The sequence below is a fragment of the Hoplias malabaricus genome, chromosome X2 (assembly GCF_029633855.1).
Source record: "Hoplias malabaricus isolate fHopMal1 chromosome X2, fHopMal1.hap1, whole genome shotgun sequence".
NCBI classification, from domain to species: domain Eukaryota; kingdom Metazoa; phylum Chordata; class Actinopteri; order Characiformes; family Erythrinidae; genus Hoplias; species Hoplias malabaricus.
This window is the reverse complement of record NC_089819.1, coordinates 49,682,207-49,697,515: the sequence shown is the minus strand read 5'-3', so window position 1 is coordinate 49,697,515 and position 15,309 is coordinate 49,682,207. Positions and strand designations below refer to the sequence as shown.

Genomic DNA, 15,309 nt, shown 5'->3' with positions numbered 1-15,309 from the left:
ACTAGTGAACACTAGGGGGCGGTGAGCACAAATGCCAGGAGTGGTAGGCAGTCCTAGCCCACTAGTTAGCCCCGTGTCCCCTAGTCACTAGGCATACTGATTTGTGCAATGACTTTGCATTGGCAGTCGCTTATAAAAGAGGTGGTGGCTGGCTTCACACATCTCTGAGGAAACTGTACCTCCACCCTACCAGCTTGGTAACATAGTGTGATTGGGAAAACTTACCAAGTGGAGTGGCACTAGGCTAAATATGGGTTTGGTTGTGTGTTTCATCTCCTAATTTCAATATTGCAAACCCTAATGTTCAAAGTAATTAACTGGCTTGAGTGATTCTATTTTGCACTCAATTGAACAATTCAATTATTTTCAACAATTTCTTAATTTTGAGTTTGTGAAAGTGTAAAAGTTAGATTGAGCAGAGTCCTGTTTTAAGTAAAAAATAGCTGTATATGATTGATTTAACTGAACTTAAATGTTGAGTTTATGCAGCATGAAGTCACAGACAGAGGACGGGTGCAGCAATTTTCAGCCGAGATGGTGGACGGTCTGGGGTTCACTGCTTTTAGGGAGTGTGGACAGGCTTATTTCAGTGTGAGGGCCGGTGGCGCAGCAGGTAGAATCACTTTCACATAGCTCCAGAGTCCTAGGGTCGAGGATTCGAGACCTGCATTGGGTCACTGCCCTGAGGAGTTTGGTGTGTTCCCCACAGTGCAAAAACACACTTTGGCAGGTGGACTGGCCGTGCAGGAGTGGGTGTGAGTGTGTAGTGCCTTGTGATGAACTGGTACCTTGAGGTAACTGCTTACAGACAATGAATGAATGTATTTTTAGATTAGTTCATAGTACCTAGTAGTATTGAAAGAAGTTGTAGACACTTAAAGTAAGTGTGTGCGCATTCTTCAGACATATGAGTTTATGAATCTTTTGGCAACAGATTTCCTTAATTATTTTGAGTTCTGCGAACTAATTCAGGTTTACAGTGTAGGTTAAATTCATCTTAAATAATAACTATGCCATTATTAGAAGATCATTCAATCACATTAGATACTTTTTCACTCAATTAGTTTTCTTCAGCTTATGAAACAAACAAAATCACCTCATTTAGAAAAACTGAGTTCCTAGTCATTGGTTGTTCACAATTATTCTCATATATTTCTAATTGAAACCAAACGTAATAATTGTTTTGTTTGGTTTACGTCAGCAGTGTTCTTTCGTCTATTTGGTAGGTGTTATTTGTGTAAATACTGGTATCTAAATTTACTAAACCTCGAGCCAAATTCAAAGAATGCATAAATAATTTGACTGACCCAGAAGTTTCTGAACTAAAGAACATTCTTTTAGAAAACATCCAATCAAATGTGTCTTTTTTTTTTTATTAGGTTTGACATATATTAAAAAATTTTGACAGCCTTAATAACAACAAGTAACAGGACCAGGGGGTAAATATACTGTTTCATTTGAGCTACATCTCATAGCACTGATAAAATACACTCTGAAAGGCTAGTGTCCCAGCCACTGGGTCCTCTCCAGCTCTTAATGACTTATTCATGGTGCATCTAAAAACAGCCCGCTCCTCAAACAAAATGCAGGTTCTCAGCACAGTCCAGACGGAACGGCCAATCACTGTCTACTTTTTCCTGTATGTTTCCGTTAGACTTACTAGTTGGGAATATAAGTACATGACCAAGAACATATAACAACTATAAAAAAAAAGCATTGTGTGCTTAGAGTTGGACACTGTGAAAACATTACAGTTATTGTGTTCATTTCTATTGGTATGAATTTTTATTTTGCTGTTGTGAAATTTAAAAAAATTTAAATGATAACAATTTGGAAATAATTTAATTTGGAGGTTCTGCTTTTCTGAGCATACTGGGAATAGTGATAGACATATGCATAGTTCAATACAAAGAGACCACATGCATCCTGCTGAAATGTTCTTTGCAAGGATATCTATATTAGAACACCTAATGACCCTTAAGTCATTTACAGAATCATACAGAGACAACCCATTCTTTATTAACTGTTGAAATACTAGAATATTATTATATGCTAAAGAAAGCTAGCGTATTTCCATTTAGAATTTATTTCTGATATAACATCTATATATCTGTCCCAAGGCAACACTGCAGCATTGATAAACACAACACATTTGAACTGACACTAAAGTGGGTGACTAAAAGTATGCAACAATGTGTTAGCATGTGCTATCCTTCTGACTTAATGGCACAACTTTACATATTTACAGGTCCTCACTTATACTTCCAGGACATTTTATATAATGTTATAATTCTCCATGTCTTTCTATGAACAGACAACAGAATTCCAGCTTTCCAGGATGCCTGGAAGCCCTGCTGAGTTAAATTCATTCATTCATTATCTGTAACCTCTTCTCCAATTCAGGGTTGCGGTGGGTCCGGAGCCTACCCGGAATCCCTGGGTGCAAGGCAGGAATACACTCTAGAGGGGGTGCCAGTCCTTCACAGGGTGACGCCTGCACTCACATTCACACTTTTGAGTCACCAATTCACCTACCAACGTGTGTTTTAGGACCGTGGAAGGAAACCGGAGCACAAGGAGGAAACCCACGAGGACACAGGGAGAACACTACAACTCCTCACAGACAGTCACCCGGAGCGGGAATCGAACCCACAACCTCCAGGCCCCTGGAGCTGTGTGACTGCAACACTACCTGCTGCTCCACTGTTTTACTGTAAATTCATATTTTGTACAGTCTACATTCAAAAGAATACTTCAGCATGTGGTATGTCTGTGCTCAAGTGCCTTACCTAATCCACGTCATCAGCTCCACAGTGTCTGGATCATAAAACTCCCTCAGTTCAGACAGTTCCTCCATCAGTTTGGGCCAGAACTGCACACACACACACACACACAGATTAATTGCTTAAGAAAGAGAAAAAGAGACAAAGAGAGAAAGAGAAAGAGTACACAAAAAGGAGACAGAAGGAGATACACATGTAAAGAAACAAAGAAAATGCAAGGAAATAGAGAGAAAATAGAGTGACAGAGAACAGAGGAGAGAGAGAGAGAGAGAGATCTGGATATTTTGAGATTAAGACTAGAAATTGAGTGCAAGCACCTGCATATTTTATGTGTGTTTAAATATTGCCTGTACACTGTTGACAGAGCAGAAATAGTCCATCAGGGGAGAAAAGAAATCCTCTTAAAAACAACAAACATGGGGAGAGTGCTAGCATTTCTCCAGTGAGATTTTCTTCATGGTTGTCTGAGCTCAGCGCAGTGCTGCCCGCTTTACTGCTGCCCAGACAGATTAGCCCAATATGCAAATTGAAAAATGATAGCCCTGCTACAAATGTCTTACCTTGTAATAAAGGAATGCCAGAACCACAATCGGAACAAAGTACCTGATCAGCCTGAGCTGTAAAAACAGAAAAAAAAACGTTAATATATATATATATATATATATATACACACACACACACACATATATACGGATATATGCGCATACACACACACAAACATACACATACACACACACACACACTTTCACAGATTTAGGTTGTCACTACTTTGTTGCTACATTGCCACCTAGTGGAGAGCACTGCAAGTGCATGTTGTAATACTGTAGCAATCTGATAGCAAGCTTTCACAGAAACTAAATCTCCACTCATAACAACTACAGGTGTAATGCAGCTCTCGAGATACATCTCAAGACCGAGATAGGATCTATATTCTTATTTTGTCAACTTCCACTTTCTCATGAACTCACATTTAATATGGCATTGCTTATCTTCCACGTCCACATACTTACAAACCCAGGTGCTCCTCAGCTGGATGCATGTAAACGCATTCGTGCCAACTTGTATTCTGACTAAAAAAGTCCATGACTGAACACAGTGTGAGGACATTAATGAGGCTCTGATTGCACATATTAAAAATTACACTTGCTTAGGCGATGGGAGACTGAGGTACACAGGAAAAAGTCTAATTCCACTGAGGTGTAATCCTTCTATTGTTAAGTTACTGGTGGCATGCTTTTTTTCCTGAAGTTCACTCCACAAGCAATTATTAAGAGTGATAAATGAGATTATTTTCAAGCATGTGATAGGATGACTCACAGGCTGTTGTAGATTGGTTGATATAGTTATTCTTCCTCACCTAAGAAGTATAAACAGGTGACGCACTGCTAGCTTTAACACAGAAGACTATTAAATAGTGTAGTGGGTAACACTGCTTCTTTCCATGTAGAAGGAACTAAGTCCCTTCTCAAGTAATAAAGCTGGGCTACATCATTAAAATATGAGGCAAGGCTCTTGATGCTGGGACCCCTACTCTCTGTAACATGACTGAAATTATAGCTGTCAGATGAAAAGATATATTTTTAAATGGCCAGAAACCATGGTTAAATTCAGTTACAATATATCGCCACTCCCGATAAATTGCGAGAAAAAACAGTTCTTGGTCACAGTGCGAGTTTCTGCCCTCTGCTCTTACGTTAGTGTTTCCACTGACCTTAGCTGTAGTGTTGCAGTGGATCACTCTCAGACACAGTGCCCAGACCTCCTTGCCACAAACCCCAAAGGCAGCGAAAGCACACATATGACCAGTCCACAGATACTTCATCCTGCAGCCAGAGGAAAACTGTGTTTTAGTGCTTTTTCTTTCTTTCTATCATTTTTCTTATAAAAGGACAGCAAAATATACAGTGAACACATTATCTATGGATGAGACCACACTCTCAATCCTGTTAGTATTCAGAAGACAGCAGACAAAAATTCAGAGAGTGATATATTGCAATCTTTTTTTTTTTTTTCCAGCAAAATAATTCACTCAGCATTATCGTTTTCTTCAGAAGGAGGCGAAAAGGCCTGCAGCTCAAGGCTTCCTCTAATAAGATGGAGATTAAAGATTAGAACTGGTCTGAGTGACAGGAAGAGAAACTGATAAGATAAAAGAGGTAGAATTTCAACATAAAGAAAAACTAAACGGCTAGGCAGGGCCTGGAAATAATAACCGAAGAAAGGAAGGCGTGTTAAAATGAAACGTAAAGGGAATAAAACTTTCAGACTACTTTTACATTGTTTGACATTGGCTAACGCATGGCTGCAGTTTGTATAGTCCCTGCTGCATATATCTACAGGGCTATTTAGCTACACAAATGCTGCTGTTGTAATGAATTTGCTTTCTTCTTTAGTGGGGAAAAAAAATCCAATTGGTTTTTCAGTAGCACACAATCACACAACGAAAATATGCCATTTCTCAAACCTTTCAGAAACATTATGTCACAACTGAACGCGGTTTATCAAAAAATACTTCAAGAATCGTTTAATCATCTTAAATCAGCACCATGTTGTTTTGACACACTGCCATTTCAATTGTTTAAAAGTATTTTAGAACTCTGAGATCTGATTTGCAAGAAACAGCTAATGGTTGAGTGTCATCAGGTATTTTCCCAAATCACTCAAAATAGCTGCCGTCAATCCATGGGTTTAATTATCCTCTCACGTGAAGGATTTGTTTTTATTTTTTGTTGTTATCCCCATGGGAGGGAACACCAGTTGAGGTAAGGCAGGTATTTTCTTTGTTAGCATTTTATAATTGTGTGTTTATACTGGTTGCTGTTATCCTCACAGGGGTGTTCTATTATACTGTATTCATTCAGTCATTCATTCATTCATTCATTCTCTGTAACCGCTCCAATTCAGGATCGCGGTGGGTCCAGAGCCTATCTGGAATACACCTACGGACACTTTTGAGTCGCCAATCCACCTACCAATGTGTGTTTTTGGACCGTGGGAGGAAACCGGAGCACCCAGAGGAAACCCATGCGGAAACAGGGAGAACACACCACACTCCTCACAGACAGTCACCCGGAGGAAACCCACGCAGACACAGGGAGAACACACCACACTCCTCACAGACAGTCACCCGGAGCGGGAATCGAACCCACAACCTCCAGGTCCCTGGAGCTGTGTGACTGCGACACTACCTGCCGCCCCTATTATACTGTATATAATTTTAATTCTTCTACTTTTTTATTTGTTTTACTGCCTTAACATGTCTTTACTTTCACACTGTTTCTGTAAAACACTTTAAATTGCCATTGTGTATGAAAGGTGCCATATAAACAAACCTGCCTTGCCAGTACTACGTCACTCCGGAATATTATTCTCCAACTTCACTGAACTGCTCAACACTGAGAGGAGAAAACCTATCCTAATTAACTATCCGATTCTGCTACGTAAACCTACAGATGGTCATGTGGTTGGGGATAAGTCAGAGAAGGTCAGACACAATTCTGCAGCTCCCTTGGAATTATGTGGAATTCATAGGAAAACTCCTATTCTTTGTGTAACTTTGTGTAACACTGACCTCATGGTGGAGAAAGCTAGCAGGCCGAAGAAGACTGTGTGTAGGAGATTGTAGGCAATGTCTGGCCGCATAGTGAAGGTCGAGTCGTCTCCTTCTCCGGTCCCTCTGCCCAACCCAGTCTCTCTGGAAAACCAGGTAAAGGAGGAAAGAGAAATGCATTAAACATTGGGGAAAGGAAAAAAAGACTCGGTGACATTAGAACCCTGATTATTCCTCAGTCGTCTTGTTCAAAGTAGAGAAAGGTTAACCGGCTTATCTGAAATGAAGCTCTATTCATGTTTGTGTGAGGGAGTGTGTGTGTGTGTGTGTGTGTCTGCTGGCTACAGACGGAAATGAGAAACAGGGTGAGAACAGAGGAGAGTACATGGTTAAAGGACAGGACTACAGCAAAGCTTCAGACTGTGAAGTACTCTGAGAATCTGAATGTGTAAGATTTACATTTAATAATCAGCTATATGCGTGTTTATATTAACCTGGAATACTAAGCAAGTGTGAGTGGACAACATATCATTATCAGGTCTTCCCTGTTGTACAGTTTTTTGCCAATTACTCTGCTCTGAATAATAGCAAATACAATCATTTACGTATTATAATTAAAAACAATTCCTGTTAAAATATTGCTTGATTGTCTGTTTATTTAGGTGAATACCTGAAGTTGGTAAAAGCAGCAAGTGCCAGCACAATGATCAGAACGGAGAGAGTGCAGAGATACGGGTAAACCAGCAGAGTACCACCCAAGCGATCAAACGTATCTAATGGCAACAAGCCAAAGGCCTCTTCACACAGATAAAGACTAGCATCAAAATCTCTGAGAAAGAGAGTGAGTGAGAGAGAGAGAGAGAGAGAGAGAGAGAGAGAGAAGGAAGGTATGATAAAGATGATGTAAAAAAAGCACCATACATTATGGCTTAGACGTTAGAAAAAGTTGTTACAGTGATATGGTCCTGAGGGCATGGTGTAATCTGAAATAGCTGTAATATTGAGTGAATGAGTAGATTACACTTCATTCCAGATGCCATTTTTCACAGGGGTAAGACCTTTATAAATCACAGGGGATTAATGTCTCCATGTAGTCTCATTGTAGAATGGGATACTGAATAAAACATTACATTAATGGCTTTGATTGATGATAAAAGGCTTAAGTCTACAAAGGCAGAGAATTCCAATACAGAACATACCTAGTGGCCCCCAAGCCAAACTTGGCCTTTATGAACTTGAAGATGTGCTCGTCTGACCTCAGCTGCAGGATTCTCTGAGAAGAGAAAAAGAAGAAAAAAAAGTAGGATGAATCAGGTTATGTGAGACAGCATGCGAGAGAGAAAATATTTGTGTGTGTGTGTGTGAGAGAGAGAGAGACAGAGAGAGAGAGAGAGAGAGCGAGAGCGAATGAGACAGAGAGAGAGAGAGAGAGAGAGAATGAGAGAGCGAATGAGAGACAGAGAGAGTGAAAGAGAGCAAATGAAAGACAGAGAGAGAGCGAATGAGAGAGAGCAAATGAGAGACACAGAGAGAGAGAGAGAGAGAGAGCGTGAGAGTGAATGAGAGACAGAGAGAGAGCAAAAGAGAGAGAGCGATTGAGAGACAGAGAGAGAGAGCGAAAGAGAGAGAGCGAATGAGAGACAGAGAGAGCGAATGAGAGAGAGAGAGAGAGAGAGAGCGAGAGAGAGACATAACAAAAAAAAATAAAAATAACACAAGTCCCTGGGTGGTAGTTAGACTGGCCAGAAGTGGAATTCCCCTGCAGGTTACAGGACGGAGGATGTAGAACATGTCCCAGTGCTCACCTTGGCTGAATAATTGATGATGAAAGTTAATGTGAGGACCAGGCAGGCATGGAGAGCCAGCTTCGCTACACGAGCAACACAGCTTCCTGTCTTCAGCCCTGTCTGAGGCACACACACACACACACACAAAAAGGAGATTCAAATCAAGGTCTATTTCCCTTCCTCTCTTAACATCATCCTCTTTTAAAGTGTCCTCTCTCCCTCTCCCTCTAGTTACAGTTACTGGCTGAATTAGCTTCACACCTGGAAGTGTTTAATGAAGAGTACAGCCACAATGAAGCTGAGCACCAGAGAACCCAGAATCATGGAGTTGCAGAACTGTAGCGTCCACACACACAGCAGACTCACCACCTGCACGAGGTACAGAGACGTCACCTTTACAGAGAGAGAGGAAAGGACAATGATGAGAAAACTCTGGCCATTTTTTATTGCAGTACACAATACACAATGGCACAGTATAGTTTTGGTAGAGTAATAAAACAGGACATCCGATATCCCATCCTTTATTTATCTGACGCATCACAGACAAGGTGTAAATTGATTTAGGTGTGATTTTGTGTCATCGTGATAGCTTTTTATTTTCACAGTGCATACTGTCTTGAAACCGTCATGTTGCCAACATAATGCTGCATGTAATTAACAGTTCTGATGTGCTCCTACAGTCCCAAGGCACACGTAGGTCAATAGGCTACGCCACAGAGCTTAAATGGAGCCTACATTTGCCAGTGATATACAGCCATAAACAATCTCTGTTTAGACCGATGTCACTGTATGGTTTAAAATGGATAGGTGGAGATGTGCTTTTTGTGAAATCACAAAAAAGACTAATTCAAAGCAAGCTTATGGTAGCGTTCTGAGGGAGTTTAAGTGCGTTACCTGCTCCGCTGTCAGAAAGTCCAGTGCGTCCAGAGTAAAGATAAGGAGGGCTTGCACCAGAAGGATGAACTGATTAAACTGCCAGGTCAGACAGAAGCAGAGTGTGCAAACAAACACCAACCACAGCACTACCCTCTGTGAACACAGCGTGCACATACACACACACACACACACACACACACACACACACACAAGATGTTAATCCCTAACTATCCAGACACCCAATCATACACTGGAACATGAGGTCCTTGTCTCAAGCCCAGGTGTGGAGAAGAATTCTTCCACTGAAGCACCATCTGTCTGAAGGACCGGAACAGACTGCTATCACCTCTACAAAGAATACAAGCTGACAGAGAACAAATGTGTGCACCAGAGAATAAATATTTCACATGGTTCAGTAAATACTACAAACATCTCTTTCATATTTCAGCCCACTGTTTAAAAATGGCCTTCTTTCCTTGGCATTACCTCAGCCTTCACTGTTAACAGATGTTTTCTAATGCAGATGTTATGGACAAAAGTAAAGTTGCGAATAAAACTTTCGAAAGACTACCTTATTAATAATTAGTTATGTGGCACGTGTGTACCTGGTGCAGCGGTCTAAGCTGAGGACGCAAATAGCAGGTAATGGCAGCGACCTGCAGGGCGAAAAACGGCAGAGACCAGTTCTCTCTCAGAGAGATTGTGAACTCCACACGGGTGGTATCCACTCTGTAGAAGAATAAGCACAGAAATGCTGTTGATGCTTTACTTAAATTAAAACATAAAATAAGAAGTTGTAATACAGTAGTTGGAGCAGACATGTGTTCAGAGGGTAATGTTTTACACTACTTACAAACATTTATTAAACTATCCTTCACATGCCTCAGGCTGAATTATCGCAGTTACACTACATACCTAAACATTGGTAGACATCTTTTATAACTGGTGCTTTTATTCACTACTTCAGATTACACCATGTCTAGCACTGGGCTGCGGGGCTATAGAACTATGTTCTGTGGACTGGATCAGAGCTACCATTCAAATTGTCCTGGAAATGTTTCAACATACTGTACAGCACTCTAAGATTAAAAGCTGCAGCACAGGGAGAGCAAGATATATATTAATACCATTCATTCATTATCTGTAACCCCTTATCCAGTTCATGGTTGTGGTGGGTCCAGAGTCTACCTGGAATCACACCACACCACCTGGGAGAACACACCACACTCCTCACAGACAGTCACCCGGAAGAAACCCACGCAGACACAGGGAGAACACACCACACTCCTCACAGACAGTCACCCGGAGGAAACCCACACAGACACGGGGAGAACACACCACACTCCTCACAGACAGTCACCCGGAGAAAACCCACACAGACACGGGGAGAACACACCACACTCCTCACAGACAGTCACCCGGAGAAAACCCACACAGACACGGGGAGAACACACCACACTCCTCACAGACAGTCACCCGGAGAAAACCCACACAGACACAGGGAGAACACACCACACTCCTCACAGACAGTCACCCGGAGGAAACCCACACAGACACAGGGAGAACACACCACACTCCTCACAGACAGTCACCCGGAGGAAACCCACGCAGACACAGGGAGAACACACCACACTCCACACAGACAGTCACCCGGAGGAAACCCACGCAGACACAGGGAGAACACACCACACTCCTCACAGACAGTCACCCGGAGAAAACCCACACAGACACGGGGAGAACACACCACACTCCTCACAGACAGTCACCCGGAGGAAACCCACACAGACACGGGGAGAACACACCACACTCCTCACAGACAGTCACCCGGAGGAAACCCACACAGACACGGGGAGAACACACCACACTCCTCACAGACAGTCACCCGGAGGAAACACACGCAGACACAGGGAGAACACACCACACTCCTCACAGACAGTCACCCGGAGGAAACCCACACAGACACGGGGAGAACACACCACACTCCTCACAGACAGTCACCCGGAGGAAACACACGCAGACACAGGGAGAACACACCACACTCCTCACAGACAGTCACCCGGAGGAAACCCACACAGACACGGGGAGAACACACCACACTCCTCACAGACAGTCACCCGGAGGAAACCCACGCAGACACAGGGAGAACACACCACACTCCTCACAGACAGTCACCCGGAGGAAACCCACGCGGACACAGGGAGAACACACCACACTCCTCACAGACAGTCACCCGGAGGAAACCCACACAGACACGGGGAGAACACACCACACTCCTCACAGACAGTCACCCGGAGGAAACCCACGCAGACACAGGGAGAACACACCACACTCCTCACAGACAGTCTCCCGGAGGAAACCCACACAGACATGGGGAGAACACACCACACTCCTCACAGACAGTCACCCGGAGGAAACCCACACAGACACAGGGAGAACACACCACACTCCTCACAGACAGTCACCCGGAGGAAACCCACACAGACACAGGGAGAACACACCAAACTCCTCACAGACAGTCATCCGAAGCAGGACTCTAACCCACAACCTCCAGGTCCCTGGAGCTGTGTGACTGCGACACTACCTGCTGCCCTATTAATACCATTCAACTTTTGACAACACTGCAAATTACATAACAACATAACAATTAGTTTACATAACGATAACAATTTGCATAGACATTTTACAGTCAGGCGGCACGGTGGTGCAGCAGGTAGTGTCGCAGTCACACAGCTCCAGGGACCTGGAGGGTTCGATTCCCGCTCCGGGTGACTGTCTGTGAGGAGTGTGGTGTGTTCTCCCTGTGTCCGCGTGGGTTTCCTCCGGGTGCTCCGGTTTCCTCCCACAGTCCAAAAACACACGTCGGTAGGTGAATTGGCGACTCAAAAGTGTCCGTAGCTGTGAGTGTGTGAGTGAATGTGTGTCTGCGTCTGTGTTTCCCTGTGAAGGACTGGCGCCCCCTCCAGGGTGTATTCCCGCCTTGGCCCAATGATTCCAGGTAGGCTCTGGACCCACCGCGACCCTGAATTGGATAAGCGGTTACAGACAATGAATGAATGAATGAATGAATGAATGAATGAATTTTACAGTCACACGTACAATATGACAAACAGAATGTGAAATCAATGAGAACGCTAATGCCTGCAGATAAAAAGAAAACAAAAATGCACATTGACAGACTGTTCTATCACTTTTAGAGGGTAGCAATGAGTAATCTTTGTTTAGTCGAGCTCAAGGTATATCTTCAATGCACTACTGAGTACTAACTGATAGGATACAAGAGATCTGATGAGCAAATTTGCATACAATAAACGGTTGCATACAATGAACAAAGAGTTAATTAAAGTTATTTACATGGCACTTAATCTTCAGATAAAAATGACTGATGTAGGCATAGACACCAGTAAACCAGGAACTCTAATGGAGTACTAATTGTCAGCAAGCAAAAAAAATCAATTAAAGAGTACAACAAATCTAAACATTCTGTCAGCACCATATTAGTCTGCAAGCAGAAGGTTTTGATTTATTATTATAACAAACATCTTAAAGTTTATTTTTTATACCTCTGCTTTTCATTAATTAATTAATAGCATATACAAACCCCTTTTTATAGAATGATGCCAAAATCAAAAGCAAAATTGTTAACTGTCTAGAACCTTTATTTTACAAGAAAGCACAAAAAAGCTTCCAATGTATTTCTTTTTAAACATAATTTACTGACAATTTCAAAGGAGCACAAAATATCAAGTGTGTGGTGTGGTGTGTTCTCCCTGTGTCTGCGTGGGTTTCCTCCGGGTGCTCCGGTTTCCTCCCACAGTCCAAAAACACACGGTAGGTGGATTGGCGACTTAAAAGTGTCCGAGTGTGTGACTGTGTGAGTGAATGTGTGTGTTGCCCTGTGAAGGATTGGCGCCCCCTCCAGGGTGTATTCCCGCCTTGCGCCCAATGATTCCAGGTAGGCTCTGGACCCACCGCGACCCTGAACTGGATAAGCACTTACAGATGATGAATGAATGAATAAATGAACACTATCTGGTAAGTCTTTCTTAACTAATACCTATGGGTTTTTCATAAAAAAAGGATATTGTTACGTATATTACTCTAATGGTAAACAGTAATGCTCTCCACATTTCAGCTTTTCCTTCACCTCCACATATTTAGTTGCCTTATTGTGCTCGAGGTTCCTGTCCATGCTGACCATTCCTTGCTCTTTATTACTTTACACCTAGCCATTAATTACTATTTTATATGTCCCTATGGTGTAAGAACTTAATCACTTAGTAATAATGCATAGGTAATGAACAGGTGAATAATATATCACTTGGCAATCAATGACTAATTAACAACAACAATTATTAATTGGCAATCTTTTATGTAAAGTGTTTCTGTTCAGTGGAATTTTGTCAGAAACTCGATGCACTAACTTCAAATAGTTTCAGAATAAGAATGAAGGCACAGCTTTGAGGGTGAATTTTAATTGTGTGTGTGTGTGTGTGTGTGTGTGTGTGTGTGTGTTGTTTGTGTGTGTGTAGTACCTGTTGAGGATGTACCAGACTCCAGTGAGAGCCCCAGCCAGCCACGAGTCACTAAGCATCCAGCTGGTGAGGAATAGACCAAGAACATACACTGCTTGTAGAGCAAACACAGTGTAAATGTAGAAATAAACTGGCTCAAGGTAGTCCTGTGGACAAAGAATGCAGTAAAATTTACAATAGAGAAATCAGAAATAAACTGTCACGTTACATAAACAAGCATGTGATCTAAGAAGAGTGAAAGCTGAGAACGGAAGTAATAAATATAATAATGTTTTCGGCATTTGATGTGATTTTAGCACATTTGCACTTTCATTTGGGAGTCTGGAGCCTACAAAACAACAAACTATGAAATAAGATTACCCAGTCAGTTTTTAAGGGGTTGTCCTAGTCAGAAAACACGAAAAAATCAAGACATTCTGATGTTGCTTGTTTTCCTGTCAGTTACATCCTCATCGCCTGTGCATTTCCAATCACAACCCACCAGTGCCGATTGCTCTAAGACTGCAAGGGAAGCTCAGCTTCCCCTAAAATGTAAAAAAATAAGTGATCAAATATATACTGTTGTGTGTACATGTCACTGAATAAATATGCACTACAACGCGCTCAACTTTTGTTCAGAATCAGCTTCTTCTCACTGGTAAAGACGCGGCTTTTCTCTCAATCATTCCCGCAGCTTCACAGTGCTTTAAACAGTGTCCACTGAGTTCAATAGCGAAGTGCAGCATAAGGAGACGAGTCATTGGACAAATGCTGGGCTTTGTCCCGCCCATCGGACGCTCAGCGTCTCTGGGGGTCTATGGGGCAGTGGGCTGGCCTCAGCTTCTGCATGATGATTGGATGATCTGTCTGAGGCTGAATCCCTTTTTGATTGACAGCAAAATGAGCGAATCAGCGATCCTTTGGTGTAAAGACACTAGTCAAGTCCCTGAAAAAGACGCCTTGTTGGTACGACAGGGTCAAACATCATTTTCTTAAAAAGGAACAGAGGGGAGAATTTACGTATAAATAAACTGACACATTTTATGATGTAGGCCGAAACTGAGCTTCCCCTCCTTGAAAGACCAGCATCCGCCACTGCAACCCACATATATGTGAGAACATGTGGGAATATAATGTACTGTTTAATTTTCAGAATAGTAAAGTGGTCTCTACTTTTACACAGAAATAAACTGCTTTATTAAAAAACGTTAAAGAGCAATCCTGTTAAAACTAAGTTAATGTGTTTTGCTACCATGACAACATCAGCCTACCTGAATGGGCAGGATCCTGTAGAGGATGCTTAGCAACACCTCTTGATAGATGTTCATGCGCTGCAGAATATTGATAGTCCTCTTAGACTCTGTAGTGTTGTCATTTATGAGCTCATACAGACCTGTAGAAAAACACACAGAACACCCTTAATAGCAATGGGAACTTAATAATTACCTCAATACCAACATATTCAATAAAGAAATGTTGCTCAAAGCATGCTTCAAGCCTATTATGACACGAAGCCCGATCTCTCAACAACGATAAAGTGGCACCCAGAGAACAGCTATAGACATTGCTACAGCCATTTTCTTTTTGATGGGCAATGGCCTAATTGTAATGATCTTCCACACTGCAGCACAAAAGAAGCCCATTCTAAATATGGCTGTTAAGGGTTTTACCTCACTGAAACTTCAATCATCTTTGAAAACAGCTTCGTATTTTCCGTCTCTCATTCATCATTCTTCCTTCAGTAACATAATAAAACTTTCACTCCTGTGATAGCTTATGTGTTACACAAATGATAATGAAAA

At 42.1% G+C, this 15,309-nt stretch overlaps 1 protein-coding gene across 3 annotated transcripts in view; it reads right to left on the bottom strand.

Moving 5' to 3' along the window:
- Nucleotides 1–15,309, bottom strand: part of LOC136677460 (protein C-mannosyl-transferase DPY19L3-like) — a 46,789-nt gene that overhangs the window by 19,335 nt on the left and 12,145 nt on the right. For 2 of the 3 annotated variants that reach the window (XM_066655000.1, XM_066655001.1), the window contains exons 5-16: nt 14,779–14,900; nt 13,529–13,674; nt 9,602–9,725; nt 9,015–9,149; nt 8,382–8,513; nt 8,139–8,240; nt 7,533–7,606; nt 7,004–7,162; nt 6,355–6,477; nt 4,495–4,606; nt 3,344–3,400; nt 2,790–2,872 (exon numbers count right to left, since the gene is read on the bottom strand). In XM_066655000.1, coding sequence (XP_066511097.1) covers nt 2,790–2,872; nt 3,344–3,400; nt 4,495–4,606; nt 6,355–6,477; nt 7,004–7,162; nt 7,533–7,606; nt 8,139–8,240; nt 8,382–8,513; nt 9,015–9,149; nt 9,602–9,725; nt 13,529–13,674; nt 14,779–14,900 — 1,369 coding nt within the window. The remainder of the gene's footprint in view (nt 1–2,789; nt 2,873–3,343; nt 3,401–4,494; nt 4,607–6,354; nt 6,478–7,003; nt 7,163–7,532; nt 7,607–8,138; nt 8,241–8,381; nt 8,514–9,014; nt 9,150–9,601; nt 9,726–13,528; nt 13,675–14,778; nt 14,901–15,309) is intronic. The other variant, XM_066655002.1, reaches the window with a different exon arrangement.